This window comes from Chrysochloris asiatica, unplaced genomic scaffold, assembly GCF_000296735.1.
Source record: "Chrysochloris asiatica unplaced genomic scaffold, ChrAsi1.0 scaffold00056, whole genome shotgun sequence".
Lineage (NCBI taxonomy): Eukaryota > Metazoa > Chordata > Mammalia > Afrosoricida > Chrysochloridae > Chrysochloris > Chrysochloris asiatica.
Genome location: NW_006408574.1, coordinates 1,825,082 through 1,844,482, shown reverse-complemented (window position 1 = coordinate 1,844,482; position 19,401 = coordinate 1,825,082). Strand labels below are relative to the sequence as shown.

General features: G+C 47.6%; 1 protein-coding gene across 1 annotated transcript in view; it reads left to right on the top strand.

Moving 5' to 3' along the window:
- CAMSAP1 (calmodulin regulated spectrin-associated protein 1) overlaps window positions 1-19,401 on the top strand; it is a 76,272-nt gene that overhangs the window by 13,045 nt on the left and 43,826 nt on the right. The window contains exons 2-3 of the mRNA XM_006863687.1: window positions 13,033-13,295; window positions 14,181-14,342. Coding sequence (XP_006863749.1) covers window positions 13,033-13,295; window positions 14,181-14,342 — 425 coding nt within the window. The remainder of the gene's footprint in view (window positions 1-13,032; window positions 13,296-14,180; window positions 14,343-19,401) is intronic.

The window sequence follows — 19,401 nt, the reverse complement described above, 5'->3', positions numbered from 1 at the left end:
TAGTTACCTCTAGTTACTGTCCTCTTCAGTTCTAGAATATTCCTGTTTGTATAGTTACCTCTAGTTACTGTCCTCTTCAGTTCTAGAATATTCCTATTTTTGCTTCTTTTGTGGATCTGCTAAATCCTTTTACTGTTTCTCGCCTCGTCTTCCTCTTTTTTTATAATTTCCAGTCTTTAGACAGAATTCTTCATCCTCTCAGTTTTCCTTTCATTGTTTCAAGCATAGTTATTGAGAGCCTGTGGCTGGTAGCTCCACTTCTGGGGTCTTGTGTACCTGCTTCTTTAGTTTTGGTTATTAATAAATTATCAAGGGTCTGGGCGGATTTTCTTGAGTTTCTTTTTCTCCCTCCGGTTTGAGGGTGTGCTGAGCTGTCCACGTCTGCAGTGACCAAGCTTCTGGTCATTACTTATTCAGGTGCTTTTCTAGCACCCACTTCTCCAGTGACAAATACCTTGGGATGTTGTCTCCCAGCTCCCTGAGACTGTTTGGTTTTGTGTTTTCTTCACCTCTGTTCTTCAGATTGAATAATTTCCATCCTTTCTATTAAAGTATCTTCAAGTTCTGGTGTGGCACTGTAGGATAAGCACTGGACCACAAGGTTGGCGGTTCAGACTCACCAACCTTCCTCAGAAACCCTCAACAGGACCTCTCAGTCGGCACTTAACACAACATCTTAACACTTAACACAACAGCGACTCTTCCCTTTCCCATCCTCAATCTCCCGTTATGTCCGTTGTCCAGTGACGCCTTGCTGATACTTGTAGGACAGAGAACGTGGTTTGGCCTCTGGAAATAACCTACGTGGCTCAGCAGGTTGGGGCAACACAGGCCCCATGCCTGGGGAAGGTACCTCAGGAAGGGAGGTACACCTCGTATTGGCTGGCTGGGCATTACTGTGTGTGGTGGCCCAGTTGTGCCTGCTCACTTAGGTCCCACTTAGTGAGTCGGGGCCTCCTGAATCTCCGAGGACATCATGGAAGCCCCGCTCTGGGAAGGCTTCCAGACGTTTCCTCATGTGCCTCTATGTTTTCAGCCCTTTTGGCTCCAGTAAGTGGATTCTGAGTCTAGAGAATTAGTGAGCCCACAGGGAGAGTGAACCCCCAGGGGCTGGCCTTACAGAGTGGGTTTGTGCAGAGCCAGCTAGGGCAGACTGGGAGATAAAGACTGCCCGGGCAGCCTTCTAGCTTGTGACCTGGTCCTGGGGCACTGGGGGCAGGGGGAGCAGGGATGGGCAGACCCGTGGCTCTGAAGGTCAGGGACTCAGGCAGCCTTACGAGCTGGTGGCTGCTCCCCTGTGATGTCTGGCTTCAGGTGGCTAGGGTAGCCAGGAGTGAAGTTTGATAGAACTGTGGGTGGTTGGGGTCCGAGAAGAGAATTACCTTGGCGTTGGCTGACGACGGGCCCACTTCCGGCTGGGAATTGGACTCCTGCCGATAGTTGCTGCTCAGTTGGTGATAGAGGTGAAGTTGGTTGCGTCTGGTCCATTTCCTAATGTAGTTTGTAGCCTTGTGGGCGAAGTCTTCACAGCACTGTCTAGTCCCGTTCTGAAATCTTGGTTCTTTTTCTCATTTTATTTTCCTGCTCAGAACTTTCATCTTTTCATATTTTTCTAGATGTTTGCTTTTACTTCATGGGATCTGGTTGTAATTGTTACTGTTATGTGCCATCGACCCATAGCGACCCTGTATAGGGTTTCTGAGGAGTGACTGGTGAGCTTGAACCACCGACTTGGCAGTCCAGCTCATTAACCCGCGGCACCACACGAGGACCGGCTGTAATAACAGCTTTGAAGTCTCTGGTAATTCCAACATCTGGATTCTCTCAGAGGTGGCACCTGTGGTTTGTCTTTTTCTTTGAGAGCTGGTCAAGTTTTCTTAGTTCTGTTGATGTTGAGAAATTCTGGAAATGTGTCCTGGACATTTTGAATACAGGCGGTCCCCACAGTTACTGCCAGTGAGCAAGTGGCCACTCCCCTTGAATGCTATGTAAGTGTGCCCTCACTTTGAAGTGGTTGGACCAACCCCTGTTGGCCACACAGTCTTCCTCACAGTTGCTTTCACTGGCTGCACGTGCAGCTTTTAAATCTTTGAAAATGCCTCCAGCCACGTGTGAAAGATGCGGTTAGGACGGGCCTGTAACCGGCTTCTGGACCATGGTGATGTGTTCTTGCTTGTTTCAGTGCTTCCAGCTTGCTTTGAATACCCTGCAGTTGGGTTGCAGTCAGACCACAAGTTGTGTCTTGCCATCTGTGGGCACTGGTACCAGTGGTCAGTTTGGGTCTCAGATCCTGGCTGGGCTGCTGTGGGTCTCTGCTTTGCACATGCAACTCAGGAGTAAGCAGCGTTGTGCAGGCTTAGCCACACAAGGGCCCCCCCCCCCGCACCTTTTTTCCAGATTCCCCAATAGTCCCTGACTCCTGCAGCCCTGACAGCCGAAAGGCCAGTTGTCCATTCTGCCACGGGGGCAACGTGGTGGGAGAAGAAAGAAGAAAATGTCATGAGGTTCTCCTTACCTCTTCCAATCACTGCTGCCCCTCTCCCGGACCCTCGGGTCAGAGATGGGGCTGTGTTTACATTATGACTGCTGCACTGTCTCTGGGGCTGGTTGGGGCAGAAGAGAAAAAGGACCAAATCCCCCAGGATTCTCCCATATGCGCCAGCTGGCCAGAGGAAGGGGGTTTCTCGCTGTTCTGCCTCCTGTGCCGGCTACGTGGTTCTGCGGTGGGGACCACCCTCAGGTCACGTCTGGGAGAGGACAGAGGAGACAGAAGTGGACACTCAGCCTTAATGAAGGTCTCCTCCTGAAGTTTGGATCTGCCCCACTTGGCTTGCAGCTGTTGTTTTCAGAGTCCTCAGGTTTGGTATTTTGTCCCGTTTTTGGCTGAAATCAGTGGGAGACAGGCTGAGCTGGGCTTATTCATGTTGGCATATACCCGCGCTCTGAGTTAGCTCCTGCTGTCTGTGGTTCCGGCTGGCGTCTGTCCCGATGTTCTGTCAGATTACGGCTCACCTCCTTTTCCTCCTCTGTGCTGTATCTTGTATATGAAAACCTGTTTGTAGGAGTAATGTGAGACCTGAGGGGATCTTCCTCCAGGGAGCGCCCTGCAGTCCTCAGCACATCAGTGATCCCTAGCCCCCCAGTCCAGTTTCCTGCTGGAGGTACTTCTAGGATGAGCTCTAGGCCTTTGGGGGCCTGCTTTACTTGAGCTCCTCTCCCACGGCTAGGGGGCATCCCGGAGTCGGCAGGATTATCAGCGCCCCTCATCCCACTCACCTGGCCTTGGAATCCACCTCTGTCCTCACAGACAGCTGAGTTATAGGGCCGGCACATCTGGGCTGTCGTGAAAGGTGGTCCGGGTTCCGCACCCTCTTCATGCAGTGGCTGGCTCTTCCACCCCTCGAGTTGTCCATAGGTCTGAGAATGACCAGCAGTTGCTCACATGCAAGTTCAGGCTGAAGCTGAAGAAAATTAAAACAAGTCCACGAAATTACTTGCTCTTCAATGTAGAGATGAAGTGAGGAGGTACAAGAGCAGAACAGAAAATTTCAAAGGGCAGCTCGAGAAAACAGAGTTAAGTATTATAACAAAATATGCAGAGACCTGGAGTTAGAAAACTGAAACGGAAGAACACGCTCAGCATTTCTAAAGCTGAGGGAACTAAAGAAAAATTCAAGCCTCAACTTGAAATATTGAAGGATTCTATGGGCAAAATATTGAATGATGAAGGAAGCATCAAGAGAAGATGGAAGGAATACACAGAGTCACTGTAGCAAAAGGAAATGGTCGATGTTCAACCATTTCAAGAGGTACCATGTGATCAAGAGCTAATGATACTCAGGGAGGAAGTCCAAGGTGCATTGGAGACATTGGTAAAGAACAAGGCTCCGGGAATTGATGGACTACAAATTGAAATCTTTCAACAAGCTGATGCAGCACTAGAGGCACTCGCTTATCTCTGCCAAGAAATTTGGAAGACAACTAGCTGGCCAACTGACTGGAAATGATCCATAGTTGTGCCCATTCCAAAGAGAGGTGACCCAACAGAATGTGGAAATCATGGGACAATATCATTAAAATACCACATGCAAGCAAAATTTTACTAAAAATAATCCCCAAATGGCTGTAACTATACACTGACAGAAACCTCTCAGAGGTTCAAGCTGGTTTCAGAAGAGGACGTGGAGTGAGGGATATCATTGCTGATGTCAGATGGATCTTGGCTGACAGCAGAGAATACCAGAAAGATGCTTATCTGTGTTTTATTGATGATGTAAAGGCTTTCGATTGTGTGGCTCATGTCAAGCTATGGACCAATAGATAGCATCCATGTAAATGGAGACAAGACTGAAGTTGTCCAAGATTTCATTTTACTTGGATCAACCATAAACTGTAACAGAAGCAGCAGTCTAGAAACCAAAGGACGTATTGCATTAGGCAAATCTGCTACACAAGACTTCTCTAAAGTGTTGAAGAGCAGAGACGTCAGTTTGAGGACTAAGGTGCGTCTGACCTAAGCCATGGTATTTTCAGTAACCTCATGTGCATGTGAAATGTGGACAGTGAATAAGGAAGATCATAGAAGAATGGATGCATTTGAGTTACGGCGTTGGAGGAGAATATTAAGAGTACCATGGACTGCTAAAAGAACCAACAGATCTGTGTTGGAGGAAGTACAACCAGAATGCTCCTTAGAATTCAAGATGGCCAGACTTCGTCTCTCCTACTTTGGACATTTTATAAGGAGGGACCAATCCCTGGAGAAGGACCATCATGTTTGGTAAAGTGGAGGCACAGGAAACGAGACGGAGACCCCAACAAGATGGATTGGCACAGTGGCAGCAACAGTGGGCGCAGGACCAGGTGGCGTTTCATTCTGTTGCACGTGGGTCACAAGCAACACGAAGGGGCCTAACAGCAGTTGCTGGTGATCTTGAGCATTTCTTCATATGCTTGTTAGCTGCCTGACTGTATTTGGTGAAGTGGCTGTTCATGTGCTATGCCCATTTAATAACTGGATTGGCTTGTTCTAGTTACGGTGTTGAAGTGTTCTATAAATTTTTGAGAGTAGTCCTATGTTTGATATGCATTGCCAAAAATCTCTTCGCTATCTCTGGGTTCTCTTTTTACTCTTTTGGTGAAATCTTTTGATGCACAAAAGTGTCTTAAGTTTTAGGAGGTCCCAGTCATGTATTTTGTCTTCTGTTTGTGTGTTGTAAGTGGCTTGATGTGTATGTATGCCGTGTGTCAGAACCCGTAAGCTTGTTCCACTTCATTGATGATCTTTATAGTTCTAGGGTTTTGATTTATGATGTGAACTTGGGGTCTTGTTTCCTTCTTCTGCAAAGAGATTTCCAGTTTTTCCAGTACCTTTTGTTGACGAGACTGTGTCTTCCCCTTATCGAAGACCCACAGAGTGTAAGTGGATGTAGGTGTAGCTGGGTTTTCAGTTCTGTCCCACTGATCTGTGGGCCTTTCCTTGGCCCAGTACCAGGCTGTTTTGGCCACTGTGACTAGGAGGTTTTGAGATTGGCAAGTGAGAGGCCTCCTACTTGGTTCTTCTGTGTCTCGTAGTGCTTTGTTTCTCCGAGGTCTCTTTCCTTTCCATGCAAAGTTAGTGAGTAGTTTTTCCAGCTCTTTCAAGCAGGGGTGGGGAACCTTTTTTCTGCCAACATGTATAACATCATTGACAGGCCATACATACATACAAGATTATAAACTTAAAAATTTGGTTATGCGTTAGGTTGCTAACCTCAAGGCAAACATTTCGAGAAACTCCCAGCTGTTCTGCCGGAGAAAGATGAGGCTTTCTGCTGCTGTAAAGAAATACAGCCTGGAAACCCTGTGTAGCGTTGCTATGAATTGGAACCGACTCCACGGCACACCATAATTGGTCAAACTTTTAATGAACTCCTGCGTAATACACAGGGTCGTCATATGTCGGAACCGATTCGATGGCACTTAACAACAACAACAACAACAGATGTGAAGGCTGGAGGCATCTCTGAATGTTTGTTTGTTGTTGTTGCTGTTGTTAAGTGCCGTTGAGTCGATTCCGACCCATAGTGACCCTGTATAGGGTTTCCAAGGAGGAGCTCGTGAGTTTGAACCACTTTGCAGTTCAAACGACTTTGCATTCTGACGCATTCGCCCGCAGCGCCACACCAGGTAGAATTCATCAATAAGTCATCTGGGCCTGGAGTTTTTTAGCTGGGAGTCTTTTTAATGACCTGATCGGTTTCTTCTTTGGGTATAGGACTGTTCAGGTTTTCTACTTCAGTCTGTGTTACTTTAGGCAAGTCATGTATTTCTAGAAAGTCGTACATTTCTTCTAGATTTTCACATTTGTTAGAATCCAATTCTTTGCAGTTCTGGGTAATTATCCTTAATTTCTGTTGGCTCTCTTATGATGTCATACATATAATTTATTTGTGTTATATTCTTTCTTCTTTTGTTAGACTTGCCAAAGGTTTGTCGATTTTATTGATCCTTTCAGAGAAATTACCTTCTTGTCTGATTGAGTTTTCGATTGTTTTTATGCTTTCTATTTCATTTATTTCTTCTCTAACCTGTATTATTTCATTTTTTCTGGTGACTGTAAGCTTTCTTTGCTGCTCTTTTTCTAATTGTTAGAGATGTTGGGTTAAGGTGTTGATTTGGGGTCCTCTTTTTGGATGTATGTTTATTGCTATAAATTGCCCTCGGAGCACTGCTTTTGTTGTGTTTTTATTGTTGTTCAATTCTAGAAAGCTTTAAATTAGTAAAAAATTTCTTCTACTATCTCATAGCTTTTAAGCAGGATCTTACTCAGTTTTTCCAGGTATTTGATTTTTTCCCCTTGTTCTTCCTATTGTTGATTTCAAATTTTGTAGCATTGTGATCAGAGAAGATGCTTTATAGTATTTTGGTGTTTTAAATTTATTGAGGTATGTTTTGTGGCCTGACGTGGTCTGTTCTGGAGAAGGTTCCACATGTGTTGTGCTGTTGTTGGGTGGAGTGCTCTGCACGTGTCTAGGAGGTCACGTTGGTTGATTGTGTTGTTTAGCTCTTCTGTGTCTTTGCTGAATGTCTTTCTAGTTGTTTTGTCCTTCATCAAAAGTGGTGCATTAATATCTATTAATGTTTCTGTAGGACTCCTGGAGTGGTGCTGTAGGATCCGCACTGGACTTTGAACCACAAGGTTGGCAGTTCAAACCCACCAGCTGCTCCTTGGAAGCCCTATATTGGGTTACTGTGAGTCAGAACTGACTTGATGACACTCACCAACAGGAACAGCAACTGTTATTGTAGAGTTTTCTCTTTGTTTCTTCATCTGCACTAGAGATTGAGCCCATTGGGAGCATAGATCTATCTGCTCCTTTAATTGTGAGATAATGTCCTTGTTTGTCCTTTATGCTAGCTTGTCCCTTAAAGTCTATTTTGTCAGAGATTAATATTGCTATTCCTGCTAGTTTTGGAATGCCATTAGCTTGATAACATTTTCCATCCTTTGATTATTAGTCTGTTTTTGTCTTTGTGTGGAAGGTGAGTCTCTTGTAGACAGCATTTTGAAGGATCCTGTTTTTTATTTATTCTGTTCTGTCTCTTGGCTGGTGTAATTAATCCATTTAATTCAGTATCATTATCGATAGGTATGAATTGATTGTTGTCTTTGTGTGTGTGTCTGTGGTATTGCTAGTTTCTTTATTACACATCAATTTCTGGGCTGAGTTCATTGGAAATTCTGTATCTATACTATTCCCTGGACATGCGCTGTTAAACAATTTCTTTGTGTACAGATGAGTGGTTTTAGCTGTTGTCCACATTGTGTTACCTTCTCGCTGTCTCTCCTCAGACTGTACCACCACCACTGACTGACTCTACTGCCGCATAAGCTCCTCAGCGAGGCTGTAGACTTACCGTTTGCTCATCTGGGAGAGGATTCTTTCAAGGAGCACACTTGTGTGATTTAGAGATGACTTCATGGGGTAGTTATTTTGATCCAAGGCTCAAAAAAGTTCTCAGGGCAGTAGATTTGGGGGTCCCTCCAGCATCAGTTTCTAGCTGCTCTGATTATTTGTTCGGCAGACGGGCTACAACCTTGTCGCACACCTTTCCTAGTTTTAAACCATTCAGTGTTCCCCTGTTCTGTTCGAACAACTACCTCTTGGTCCAGGTCCAGGTTCCTCATGAGCACAATTAAGTGTTCCGGAATCCTCACATTTTGCAATGTTGTCTATAGCTTGTCTATAGCTTATCATGATCCACACAATTGAAAGCCTTTGCGTAGTCAATAAAGGACACACAAACAGCTTTCTGGTATTCTCTGTCTCAGCCTACATCCATCTGACATCAGCAATGAGATCCTTTGTTGCACGTCGTCTTCTGAAACCAGCCTGAACCTCTGGAAGTTCTCTGTCCCTGTCACTGTGTGCTTGCAGCCATTTCTGTATTACCTTTAGTAAAACTTTACTCACATGGGTGGGATATCAGTGATATTGTCTGATGATTTCCGCATTCTGTTGGGTCACCTCTCTTTGGAATGGGCACAGATATGGATCTCTTCCAGTCAGTTGGCAAGGTGGTTGTCTTCCAAATTTCTTGGCAGAGATGAGTGAGTGCCTCCTGTGCCGCCTCACTTTCTTGAAAGATTTCAATTTTTACATCAGTTCCTGGTGCCTTGTTCTTTGCCAATCCCTTCAGTGCATGTTGGACGTCTTCCTTCAGGATCATTGGCTCTTGATCATATGCTCCCTCTTGCAATGGTGAAACATCTGTATATTCCTTCCATCTTCTTTTGCTGCTTTCTGCACCATTCAGTATTTTGCCCATAGAATCCTTCAATACCGCAAGTCAGAGTTTGAATTGTTTTCTTCAGTTCCCTCAGCTTGAGAAATGCTTAGCATGCTCTTCGCTTTTAGTTTTCTAACTCCAGGTCTTCGCACATTTTATTGTAATACTTGACTTTGTCTTCTGGAGCTAACCTTTGAAGTTTTCATTTCAGCTTTTGTCCCTCTTCACGTCTTCTGTTTGCTTTAGCATCTCTGTGCTGGAGAGCAAGGTTCAGAGTCTCTTCTGACATCCATTTGGTCTTTTTCTTCTCTCTTGTCTTCTCAATGACCTCTTGCATTCTTCCTGTAGGATGTTCTTGATGTCATCCCACAATTCTTCTTAATTATATGAAGAAAATGTGGTATCAGGAGTGGAGGAAGGCTCATTAACAACCTGCGATATGCAGATGATACAACGTTGCTTGCTGAAAGTGAAGAAGACTTTAATTACTAATTGATGAAGATCAAAGGCCACAGCCTTCTCCATGGGTTGTACCTCAATGTAAAGAAAACAAAAATCCTCACCATTGGACCAATAAATAGCATCCATAAAAATGGAGAAAAGATTGAAGTTGTCAAAACACTTCATTTTTCCTGGATCAACCATCATCACTCATGGAAGCAGCAGTCAGATCAAACGACATATTGCATTGGACAGATCTGCTGCACAAGACCTCTTTAAAGTGTTGAAGAGCAAAGATGTCAGCTTGAGGACTACGGTGTGCCTGACAGAAGCCGTGATATTTTCAGTCACCTCATATGCATGCGAAGGTTGGATAACGACTAAGGAAGACTATAGAAGAATTGATACATTTGAGTTATGGTGTTGGAGGAGAATACTGAAAGTGCCATGGGCTGCCAGAAGAACCAACAGATCTGTGTTGGAAGAAGTGCAGCCAGAGTGATTCTTGGAGGCCAGGATGGCTGGACTTCATCTCTCATACTTCAGACATATTGTCAGGAGGGAGCAGTCACTGGAGAAGGTTATCATGTTTGGTAAGGTGGAGTGTTGGAGAAAAGAGTAAAACCCCCAAAGAGATGGATTAGCACAGTGGCATCAGTGGGCTCTAGCGTGGCAACGATCATGAGGTTGGCCCAGGGTCGGGCAGTGTTTTGATCTGTTTTGTACAAGGTCGCTCTTGAGTCGGTACTGATGCGATGGCACCAGACAACAGCAGCCAGTGTTGTTGGGTCCAATGAGTCTGGATCCTGTAAGAAATGGGAAGTGCTGTTTCCTAGCCCCTCCCTTCTCTGTGACTGGGAGATTGACTTTGATCAAAACCCTCCCAGCACGTGCCCCTCCTCCTCTCTCTATGGGTGGCTGCTGGACCGCCTGCTTGCTCATTTAAAGTACCCACCTACTCAAATCCAGGAGTCCTTTCTCTTAGCTCCCTGGGGCTGCCCCTGCCAGGAGTCCTCCGTCCAGTCCTCCCGCTCCCTGTACACCCATCCCAGACACCCCCACTTCCTTTGCTGTGTTGCCTCCTGCTCTGTGGCAGAATTTGCTCAGCTTCTTGCCACCCACCTTCTGTCTCATTGAGGGCCTGCTGGGCTCCACCTCTCCTCCCTCCCTCCTTCCTGCTTCTCGGACACAGCAGGGCCTTGGGGGGAACGATTGCTCAGAGCACTTAGTGGACAGAGCACAGTGACCTGGGGGGGCGGTGGTATCTGCTAGTTCTGTATGGGGTCCCCTTGAGCCAGGCACCCTACAGCAGCAAAGACCCAGGAATTGGAGTTTCTCCCATCAACATTGACACCTGCTCATGCTTCTCCAGCCTTAAACTCACCCACCTCCTCTAACACCTTGTGTTTGTTAAGTAGAGTTGGGTCTGACTATACACGGTTTCCGAGGCTGCACATCTTTGTGGGAGAAGGAAATCTCATCTCTCTCTCACAGAGCAGCTGGTGAGCTGGAACCAGTGACTTTGTGGTCCGCAGTCCGGTGCTTAGCCTAGAGAGCCACCACGCTTCCCTCTGACCCCTTGTTCCTCTTCAAAACAAACAGGAACACTCTCTCTGCGTCTTCTCTTCCCCTCGTTCGCCTGCTCCGGGATGGCTCTTCTGGTACCTGGCTGCCCCTCTGTTTCACACTTGTCTCTCTCAAACGTTCTGTCTGGGCACCGTCCTCTTGTCTGCCCTTCCCTCCTTTCCCCTCCCCTCCCTTTACAATCCTGGGACCTCTCTGCTGGATCTCCCATCCCTTGTCTGATGACGACCCCTTCCAGTATCCCTTTCTCGCGAGCTTCAGATCTGTGTCCACCTGCTAGGCACCTGGGACAGACCCTAGGTCCAGTAGTGGACTCAGCCCGCATCTTGATGCTCCTCCATGCCCTGGTGTTGTGAGTTGGAAAAGGCACCACCATAGAAGTCAGCTGTCTTCCTCGACACCACATCTCCTCGCACTTGGAGGCTGCAGTAACCTCTGCTTACAGAGACCCTAGTTGTGGGACCCTTTCCCATTGGAGGTCACACTGCCACAGTGCCTTCTGGTGCAGACACGTGGAAATGACCACACAGCCACATCTTCCTCTTGACCTTCTGGTACATAGCCGGGCACCCTGACCACGCCCCCTGCAGGGGCTTCATCTAGAGCCTATTGCGTGGATGACTGGAGGCTGCTCGGTCTCCTGCACACACTGAACCGCTGCCCTCGCCTCTGTTTCTCCATGGAATCAGTCTCACCTCTTCCCTGGAGCCGACAAAACCTCCCACCCTCTCATAGTCCGGCTGCTCCCTTCTCTTTTATACCACCCTCCCACCCCAGTGCTGCACAGGGGTCTCACCTGCACCCTACAGCACCCACACTCCCCTGCGTGATGCCCGCCTTTGAGTCACCAGCATCTTGAAGACTTTTGGGCTCACAGTAGAGGTGCTTGGTAAATAGTTGTTCAACTAATGGATAAATCTGTCTTATTATTGGTTTGCAGAAAATAGTGAGAGAAAACCTCCACCAGAAGTAAGTTTCAAGAATTTGCAGAGTTGTTCTTTTTTGGATGGTGTTTGTTTTTGGCAAAGCTGATTGGAAACTTGGGGACTGAGCCCTGAGAGCTGCCAGTGACCATGGACTTTAGTCCCCAGCTCGTGTGCGGAGGGCGTGGAGAGACAGTGCTCGCTGCCCTGGGGCTGTCCCACCTTGTCTTAAAGTCCCCCCAGCTGGGCCACAGTCTGGAAGACATGCCTTCTCCGGATGTTGTGAGAGGATTGTGGTTTGGAGCTGGCCTACCTGTTTGGGGTTATGCTGGCCCTGTTCTGGCTCTTTGGTTGGTCCTGTTGGAGCTGACCCTGTTCAGAGTGGGCAGGCGTGGAGCCCTGGCCTGAGCACAGCATGGCAGCCAGGGGTTCTGGGCATGGAGGTCAGTTACAGGCTCAAGGGGGCTCACACAGACAGAGGTGCAGGGAGGAGGCTGGGGCCCGAAATGTGTATCTGGGGGTGGTGAATGGGGCCCTGGGAGTGAGGCAGGAAGGACCCTCAGTCTATGGAAAAGCAAGGGTGGGGTAGCCCAGGAGGGGGATCTGGGGTGGGGCAGGGAAGCTTCCTCTGGACTTGACCAGCTGGGTAAGACAAAGGCTGACAGTGATCTGTACCCGCTCTTGGTCTGGGGCTCCCCAGTACCTCTGCGGCTGCCTTGCTTCTGTGCACCCCTGTCCCTCCACGGTCAGGGATAAGCAGAGTCCAGTCTGGCTGTGGGTGTGGTTTGCACTGACTTCAATTCTGTCCTGTGGGGGTGTGGGACTTGAGTGTGGTTCTGTCCATTGTTACGTGCTGGCCCTGTGTCCTCAGGGCAGCCGACATTGGAGCAGTGAGCCAAATGTGACGTCCGAGGACCTGCACTGGCTGCGGACCCCGGTGGTCAGCATGGCTCCAGTGCTGCCCATTAGTGTGCTGCCCACTGGACTTGTCAGGAGCTCTGGTGCCCGTCTCGTGTAGAGGGGTAGACAACGAGCACTGCCCAGAACAGTGCCCAGTACACTGCCTAGAACAGTAGGACCTGTGGTCAGCTCTGCTGCTAACAGTGGCTCTCGTCTGCCTCTGACTTTGCTTCCCTGCCCGCGTCCCTGTCCCAGTGACCCCGAGTTGTCTGTCGGTGGCTGTGTTTTGATCTCCAGGCCTTCCTCCTTAGTCTTGTCTGGTTTGAGCATCACAGTGGCACGGGGCTCCTCCGACAGTTCCTGGAGCCCCCTGGGCAGGCGTCTTGGGGGCTCACCCTGTGCCTTGTTTCAGACAACATCCCTGCGGACCTCCAGGACCCTTTCTACATCGACCAGTACGAGCAGGAGCACATCAAGCCGCCTGTCATAAAACTCCTGCTGTCCAGCGAGTTGTACTGCCGCGTCTGCAGCCTCATCCTGAAGGGGGACCAGGCGGCCACTCTGCAGGGTCATCAGGGCGTCATCCAGGCCCTGTCTCGGAAGGGCATCTACGTGATGGAGAGCGACGACACCCCCGTGACCGAGCCTGACCTCAGCTGTGCGCCCGTGAAAATGGTGAGTCTGTCCCCCCCCTGCGGTGGGGTTGGGTCTGTGAGGAGTTTAGAGCTCTTGCCTAGCCCCTGAGCACCCAGCGAGCCCAGTTACCTGCTTATCGCCTCCCCACTAAGCAAAGGCACCCTGATGGCCTGGTGGAGAGCTGTATGCTACAGCCTCTGCGTCCGTCCGTGGGGCGTTTCTGGGGTTCGCACTCGTCCTCAGGGTGGCTGCTGGCTGGGGTGGGGTGGGGTGTGTCAGAGCACACACAAGGCAGGCCTTCTGCGGGCTCTTGTTAGATATTTATGAAGCGCCTAGTGGGTTTGATCTTAAAAGTGTTATTTGGCCTCCTGGTGTGGCGTGTACGATAAGCACTGAGCTGCTAGCTGCAAGGTCAGTGGTTTGAAACCGCCTGCTGCTCCTTGGAAATCCTTCGTTGGGTTGCTGTGAGTTGGAACTGACTCGATGGCACAACAGCAAAACCAACGAAAAGCCTTTGCCCCCTGATGGGTGGCTGCTGGCTGCCCCCCCCCCCCCCCATCCTGCTCTCGTGACCCTTCCAGGCCATTCTGGGTCCAACCCCTCAGGGTTTGTTAAGAAAGGGCGAGTGTGCCTGCTGTCATCTTGGAAGGCTGATCACTCTGCTCATGGCCACAATTGCCCTGGACTTGTCACCTCGCTCTCTGTCCCTGTGTCCAAGCTTTGCCGTGTGAAGGTGAAGACAGGAACAGAACTTGGAGCGCCTCTCTGCCCACTTCTCCCACCCCACCCCCACCACAGGGGCCATCTGCCCACCTTAGGGGAAGATCTCCATCCATGGGTCCCTTCCCTTTCCTCACGGGGGGTCGGGGGCGCACGAGTGTCGAGGAGGGAGGAGGGGCACTGAGTCGGCGGCCCTGCCCCCAGAGCCCACACATGGCTATGATTGACGCGCTGATGATGGCGTACACCGTGGAGATGATCAGCATTGAGAAAGTGGTGGCCAGCGTCAAGCGCTTCTCCACATTCAGCGCCTCCAAGGACCTTCCCTACGACCTGGAGGATGCCATGGTGTTCTGGATCAACAAGGTGAGTGCTCGAGGACAGGCACCTGTGCTGTTGGTGGTCTTTATTTTGACCAGTATGGAAGGCGTCTTTCTTGTTGGGAGAAATGGAATCTTTCTCCTTGCTCATCTAGACATTTAGGACCTAACCTCTTAGACAGTGTCAGTGAACCCCAGACCCAAACCTACTGCCAAGGAGCCCGTCCTGACTCACGGTGACCCCACCTGACAGAGGAGACCCACCATAGAGGGTTTTTAAGGCTGTCGTCTTTACAGGAGCTCACCAGGTCTTTCTCCTGCGAAGCCGCTGGTAGGTTGGAAGTGACGACTTTCCACGAGCAGCCCGGCACTTAACCACCGGACTGTTTCAGCTCGGGGCACACAGACAGCACAGAACCGCTCTGTGGATTTTCCTTGGTGACTGGACTTGGACCCTCGTGTAAGAAAGACCGTGTTCTTGTGCCCGCTAGATCTGCAGGTGGCGGACTGTGTTCTTGTTTGCTCTGGAGATGACCAGGACATGCTGGCTGTGGACTGTGTGTGAACGGGGCTAGTCTGGGAGCTGCTGGAAAGTGCTTATTTCAGGCCAGCACAGCCTGATTTCAGGAATGGGCAGAAGTGACGATCCTGAGACACTGTTCTCTTTCCCAGAGGCCATTTAGGGAAGCAGGGTGGTCGGAGAGACCCCCTAGATCCTGGAACCCAGCGGTAAGGGGTGGACAGTAGAAAGCCTTCATTTGGACTCGTGCCTCTCAGTTCTCCCTGAGTGTCAGGAGGGCTGGGCCGGAGTCTTGTCCATGGTGCTGACTTTTCCAAGGAGCCCGTGGGTGGACTTGAACTGCCAGCCTTTTGTCAGCAGCTAAGTGTGTTAACTGCGTGCACCCTATGGCTGGCTGGTCCTCTACGCCCTGGGCACAGCTCCTCTGATAGTGGACACCTTCCCTGACTCTCGAGTATACGCGTGGGTGGGCAGCACCTCGAAAGAATGAGGTTCCAAACACGCTGCTGGGTATCAGTGTGGGAGACTGGAAACAGGGCCTGTTTCTGTGGTCAAAAAGTCACATTTTACCTTTTCTCTCTTAACAACTTTTATAATTTGTATTAAATGATGTAGCCATTGTAGGAAATTCAGAAACTGAACGAGTGAAAAGAATAGCATGTATATTATCCATACCTTATAATGCATAAAAAGGAGCTCTGGTAGCTGCGAACATTAAGGTCAACAGTTCAAAACTATCAGCCGCTCTGCAGGAGAAAGATGAGGCTTTCTGCTCCCGTAAAGATTTACAGGGTCGCTATGGGTTGGTACCGACTCGATGGCACTTAACAACAACAACATAATGTCTAAATTGTTGTTGTTAGGTGCCATGGAGTTGGTACCAACCCATAGCGACCTTATGCACAGTAGAACGAAACGCTGCCCGATCCTGGGCCAACCTCACTATTGTTGCCACGCTTGAGTCCATTGATGCTACCATTTGGCCAATCCATCTTGTCTTCCTTTTTTTCCTCTGACCCTTCACCTTACTAAACACGATATCCTTCTCCAGCGACTGGTCCCTCCTGACAATATGTCTGAAGTATGAGAGGCGAAGTTTGGCCATCCTGGCCTCTGAGGAGCACTCTGGCTGCACTTCTTCCAGAACAGATCTATTGATTCTTTGGGCAGCCCTTGGCACTTTCAATATTTTTCTCCAACACCACAACTCAGAAGCATGAATAGTACTAGCATTTTAATTGGGCATATCCTTTACGCTTTCATTTCTTTGTGTGTAGTATGTTGTTGTTGCTGTTAAGTGTGTCATTGAGTCGACGCTGACTCATAGTAACCCTGTATAGGGTTTCTGAAGAGTGTTTGAACCGCCGATCATGAGGTTAGCAGTCCAGTGGCTATCCTACAGCGCCACACCACTACTCCAAATCAAGTGTATGATTTGGTAAATACAATGCTCAGGTCGTTTGATTTCTTGGCTGCTTCCATGGGCGTTTGTGGTGGATCTAAGTTAAATGAATCCTTTGACAACGTCAGTCTTTTCTCCATTTATCTTGATGCTATTTTTTGGTCCCGTGATGAGGATTTTTATTTTCTTTACATTGAGGTGCAACCCAATGTAAGTGTTTTAAGTCCTTTTTGCTTTCAGCAAGCAAGATTGTATTGTTGGTATATCGCAGGTTGTTAATGAGTCTTCCTCCAATCCTGGCGCCACGTTATTCTTCATAGAACCCAGCTTCTCAGATTATTTGCTCACTGTACAGACAGAATAAGTTTGGTGAAATGATACAACTCTGGTGCACACCTTTCCTGATTTTAAACCTTTTGGTGTCCCCTAGTTCTATTTGAATTACTATCTCTTGGTCTATATGCAAGTTTTTCATGAGTACAGTTAAGTGTTTGCAATACTGGTTTTCCTCAGTGTTGTCCATAGCTTGTCCACACAATCAAATGTTTTTGTATAGTTAATAAAGCTCAGGTAAACATCTTTCTGGTATCCCCTGCTTTCAGCCAAGATCCTTCTGACGTCAGCAGTGATACCCTTGTTCCACGTCCCCATCTGAATCTGGCTTAACCCTCCGGCAGTTCTCTGACAATGTACTGTTGTAGCAGATTTTGAATTCTCTTTAGCAAAATTTGACTTGCCTGTGATATGAATGGTATTGTCTGATGATTTCTCTATCCTGTTGGGTCTCCTTGCTGTAGACTGGGCACAACATGGATCTCTTCCAGTCTGTTGGCCAGGTAGCTGTCTTCCAAATTTCTTGACATAGACGAGTGAGTGCATCAGTTTGTTGAGATTTCAGTTTGTATTCCATTAGTTCCTGGAGGTTTGGTTTTCACCAATACCTTTCAATGCACCGTGGACGTCTCACAGGTAGCCAATTCTGGTTTAAGGATTTCATGCTCAGGCACTGAATTTTCCTCTACCCGTGGACTGTATCCATACTTCTGGAAAAACTCTCCTATTTTCATAATATCCACTGAATTTCTTTCTTTTCATCAGTACTTTGGTTGCCTTTAAGAAATCAGTGCTTTCTGGACTTTGCAAGCTTGCTTTGTGAAGAAGAATATTAACATCATCCTTTAGAGTGTGGACATCTGACTGCAGGTCACATAAAATCTTCAGTGTAGAATCTTCTAAGTCGCTCTCCTCTCCATTCAGTGCCTGTTGCAGCCTGGCCGTCTCACTGTCCAGGGTGACGGCCAGCGACCGCAGTTTCCCATAGAAGCTCTGGATGGGATCCATTGACGAGGCTTGAACGAAGCTTCTCTGGAGGAGGACTCCAACAGCCGCTCTGCCTGGCCCCGGCTCCTGTGCCCGCCACTACTTTGAATCTCAGCATGCTGGGCTACCATTTCGTTTTGATACAATGACTTTGTTTATTTGTTCTGTCTTCTTTTGATGCTTTCTGTGCCATTCCGTGTTTTATCCATAGAACCCTTCAATATTGCACATAGAATTTGAGTTTTTCCTCAGTTCTTTGAGCTTCAGAAATGCTGCGCTTGTTCCTCCCTTTCGGTTTTCTAACTCTGGGTCTTTGCACATTTCATTATAATACTTGGATTTGCTTTCTCGAGCTGTTCCGTTCTTGTACCTCCTCATTTCTTCTCTTTGCTTTAGCATCCTATGCTAGAGAGCAAGTTTCAGAGTCTCTTTTGACTTCTAATTTGGTGTTTTCTTGTTTTTAACTTTTTATTGTGCATTGAGGGAAGCTTAACAGAAAAGATCCCCATGACATAAAACATGCTTCGTGTTATTACAACTATTGCAAGCGCCTGCATGAACCACCAGCTCACAGGAGTTTCTCTGCTCACATTAACTCTTGCATTCCTCCCGGTGTCTCCCCTACTTTTATATCTCCAATGCTCTTGTATGTTTCCTTCCCCATCACACAAGATAGCGTGTGTCTACTGTGGCGCTGCGGGTTAATGTGCTGGACTCCAGAGTTGGTTTGAACTGCGGTCGGTGGTTCAAGCTCACCAGTTGTTCTTTGGAAACCGTGTATAGGGTTGCTGTGGGTCGGAAAGGACTTGACGGCACTTAGCAACGACAATTTTCTACCTAGTGAATAATTTTCTCTTCCCTCCCACCCTGGTAATCATAACAGAATGTTTCTTTTAGCAAGAAAACTTTTTTTTTAAACTTTTTATAACAGTGGTCTCATACTATATTTGTCTTTTTTTTTCTTGACTAATTTCACTTTTTCATAGTCCTATCTTGGCTCTTCTGGACTTGCTTTAATTTTCTTCAGCGAACTTGCATACAAGCAGTTGATGGTCTCTTCCACAGTCTGCCCCTGGCCTTGTTTTGGCTGATGATATGGAGCTTTTCTATTGTCTCTTTCCACAGATGCAGTCAATTTGATTTCTGTGTATTCCGTCTGGTGAGGTCCATGTGTTATAGTCATCTTTTATGTTGTTTAAATAAGGTATTTTCATTGAACAAATCATTGATCTTCCACAATTCTGTCATGCGACCTAGAGCATCATTTCTGTCACCAAGGCCTATTTTCCAACGACTGATCCTTCCTCTTGGTTTCCAACTTCCAGTAATGATCAGTACATCTTGACTGTATGTTTGATCAATTTCAGACTGAAGAAGTTGATAGAATTCTTCAGTTTATCATTCAGTTTAGTGATTGGGATGTAAATTTGAGTACTAGTGGTATTAACTGATCTTCCTTGTAGGCGTGTGGATATTATCCAGTCACAGAAAGCATTGTACTTCAAGATGGATCTTAAAATGTTCTTTGATGATGAATGCGATGCCATTCCCCTCCCATTTGTTATTCCCTGCATAGAAAAACATGTGGTTGTCAGATTCAAAATAACCAATACTAGTCCATTTCAATTCAATATTAAATGCCTACGGTCTCGATGTTTATGGATTCTATTTTATTTTTGACAACTTCCAGTTTTCCTTGGTCTATACTTCATATAGGAGTCCTGGTGTGGTGCTGTGGGTTAATGCGCCAGACTGCAAAGCCATTTGAACTGCAAGGTCAGCAGTTCAAGCTCACCAGCTGCTCCTTGGAAACCTTATACAGGGTCGCTATGGGTCCGGAACTGACTTGGTGGCACTTCACAA